The 2,537-nt window shown below is 46.9% G+C and overlaps 1 protein-coding gene across 1 annotated transcript; it reads right to left on the bottom strand.

The window, feature by feature from the left end:
• Window positions 1–259: 259 nt before the first annotated feature.
• RGS2 (regulator of G protein signaling 2) lies at window positions 260–2,297 on the bottom strand (the record flags this gene model as incomplete). The annotated part of the gene is made up of 5 exons (XM_079535617.1): window positions 260–454; window positions 852–1,018; window positions 1,799–1,860; window positions 1,959–2,060; window positions 2,182–2,297. The coding sequence occupies 5 exons, from the start codon at window positions 2,295–2,297 to the stop codon at window positions 260–262; spliced, it is 642 nt and encodes a 213-aa protein (XP_079391743.1).
• Between the last annotated feature and the right edge of the window lie 240 nt (window positions 2,298–2,537).

Genomic DNA, 2,537 nt, shown 5'->3' on the forward strand with positions numbered 1-2,537 from the left:
TCACACGGCACAGCTCAGTTTGATGCATAGAGGCACCTTTACTGCAGCACTCCAAAAAGAGCATCACCAGCCTGGTGCACTGCTGCCGGCCACAAATGCCTTCCAACAATGTCCTCTGCCACCAGCTTTGCACCAAGTCAATATCAGTCCTTACACTGTGGCAAACCAACTGAGTGCACCCATCTCAGTCTCTCAGGTCAGGATGCTGCCAAGCCAGCTCAGTTCCTTGGTAGCTAAGAGGCATCTCCTTGCTCTGTACTCATGTCCCCTGGGCAGCTCTGGTGATGGGAGGCTTCTTGCACAGCTCCTGATAGAACTCTGATTCCAGAAACCGTGGGTATGAATTGTTCTCCATGAGGCTGTAAACTCTTTTCTGTGCAGCACTGAAGCAGCTGTGTGTGGCTTCCTGGAGGTTCTGTGCTATCATGTTCTTGGTCTGGAAGTCAATGTTTATCTGAAATGCAAAGAAAGGACACTTACTTTCCAAGAACTGAATCCCAACAAGTATAGCACTTCTGAGGAGGATAGGAGTGCTTTTGCTTCAGGGCTAAATTGATGTAGTTTCTTTTAAATGATTTATTATGAAAATTTGGAGTAACTCAGGTATGCTGTATTTTGGTGCCAAACCCAAGTGTTACAGGTGTTTGATAAGGCTGAATTTCCCCCCCCCCCTCCCCCCAGCTAAGATGAAAACTGAAATACAGATTGTGCCATTTTCCACCTTGGTGGAAAGAAGGCAGTCAGGGAAGTGTTGTGCACAATGCATTTGTGGCATCTGTGTCTTACAAGTCCAGAGAAATGAAGTGGGGCTAAAGACACACAACAAGGCAATGCTTCTGTGCTTTCCTTACCTCCTTGGGAGCCTCCTTTTCAATGAAGTCATTGTAGATTTTCTTTGCCTTCAGTGTCAGCTTCTGAGGGGATTTGGTTTTCTTGAAGTCCTCACATGCCAGCCAGAACTCGATGTTCTCTTCACAGAACTCAGACTTCAGAAAAGCTCGGAAAGCAGCAACACCATCTAGGGAAAGGAGAGGGGGGAAAGAAAAGCAAAACCACATCAATTAAGTATTCCAGGCATCTTGAATTTACCAATTTGTCACATCTGTTCCTAACAAAATATTTTGCTGTAGTTCTGGTCCCTTCTGAAATGTCAAGGCAATAAGAAATCTACATTGCATGCAAATTAACACCCTAACAGCTTGGCAGGCTTCAAGTCAGCCAATTTTATGTAAACACAAAACTGAAAGCTGCTTCTAGTCACTGTGTACCCTTATGATACCTGCAGATATGCTACACAAGATCTCTATATGGGATCGTCCTCATTAACCTTTATGCTGGAGCAAATGCTTCTGACAGCACGACAAACCCCTGGAACACTTTTGCAATGGGAAGGATGACTCAGTAGTTCAAAGAGGAAATGGCAATATGAGCTCTTAGTCTTTATTGCAGTGCTGTTGAGTGCTTTTCTCCCAGCAAAAATCCTCCCCATTAGAAATAATAATAATAAATCAGTGGACTTCTGCATTGCAGAATTGTTCCTGAATTATAAGAATGGATTTGTCTTGTATAGAGAGCACAGCAAAGAACAGTGCTTGGCACTTCTGGCAAAGCCAGGCTGAATAGGTAAGGTTGAACTACAGAGATTACAGCTGCAATACTCCATAGTGGGGAGTTTTAATGTTTTAATATTACTTTACAGAGAAATGTACAGTGCTGACACGCAGGGAAGCCATTGCTAAACAACACCAGGTTCTCCCCTGTTTTGTTCTTAACCACTACAGCCTGAAGACCAACTTACATTTGTTAGCCAGCAGTTCATCGAAGGCTTCTGACCACAGCCGGGCTTCCTCAGGGGAAGGTCTGTGTGAGGCAGAGAAAGAGCAGAGAACGTGAGAGCATTGCTTGAGGTTTGCTGCTTATTTTGTACAGAACTTGAGTTACCTACTGCCACAACTCACCTGAAGTAGGTGTGGTGTTTGCTCGCTTTATTGGACTTCATTTTGCTAGAGCGGGAAGAATTCTGCAGGAAGTAGCTCAGCTTCTTCTTCCAGTCCTTAATGCTGGAAGAACAAAGACACTCATTTAAAACGAAGCCGTCAGCCACCGACCTCACCCCTCTACCGAGAGCCGCCCTCGGGCTGCGAGCAGAAGAGAGAAACCCTTCCATTCGGTACCACTCACATGGTGCGCTTCATCATCCTGCCCTTGTCTGCTTCCTCCAGCTCCGCGCGCCGCCGGCTGCCCCGCTCCATCCGCCCGCCGTCCTGCGGCAGAGAAACGAACACGGCGCTCTGCATCGCCCCGCTGCAGCCCGGCTGCCGCGCGCCCCATATAGAGCCCGCGCCCCGCCCCGCGCACGGCCCCGCCCCGCGCGGCGAGGCGCTTCCACATTGATTTATTCTTTTTTTTTTTTTCCCTTCCCACCCCCAGAGCTCCTTTTCGCTTTACTCTTTTCTTCCTCTCTCTGCTTTCTTTTTTCCCCCCTCCTCTATTTTTAAATAACTATTTTCTTTCTTTCTCTCTCTTTTAAAAATTAC

The sequence above is a fragment of the Tetrao urogallus genome (genome assembly GCF_951394365.1).
Source record: "Tetrao urogallus genome assembly, chromosome: 5".
NCBI lineage: Eukaryota > Metazoa > Chordata > Aves > Galliformes > Phasianidae > Tetrao > Tetrao urogallus.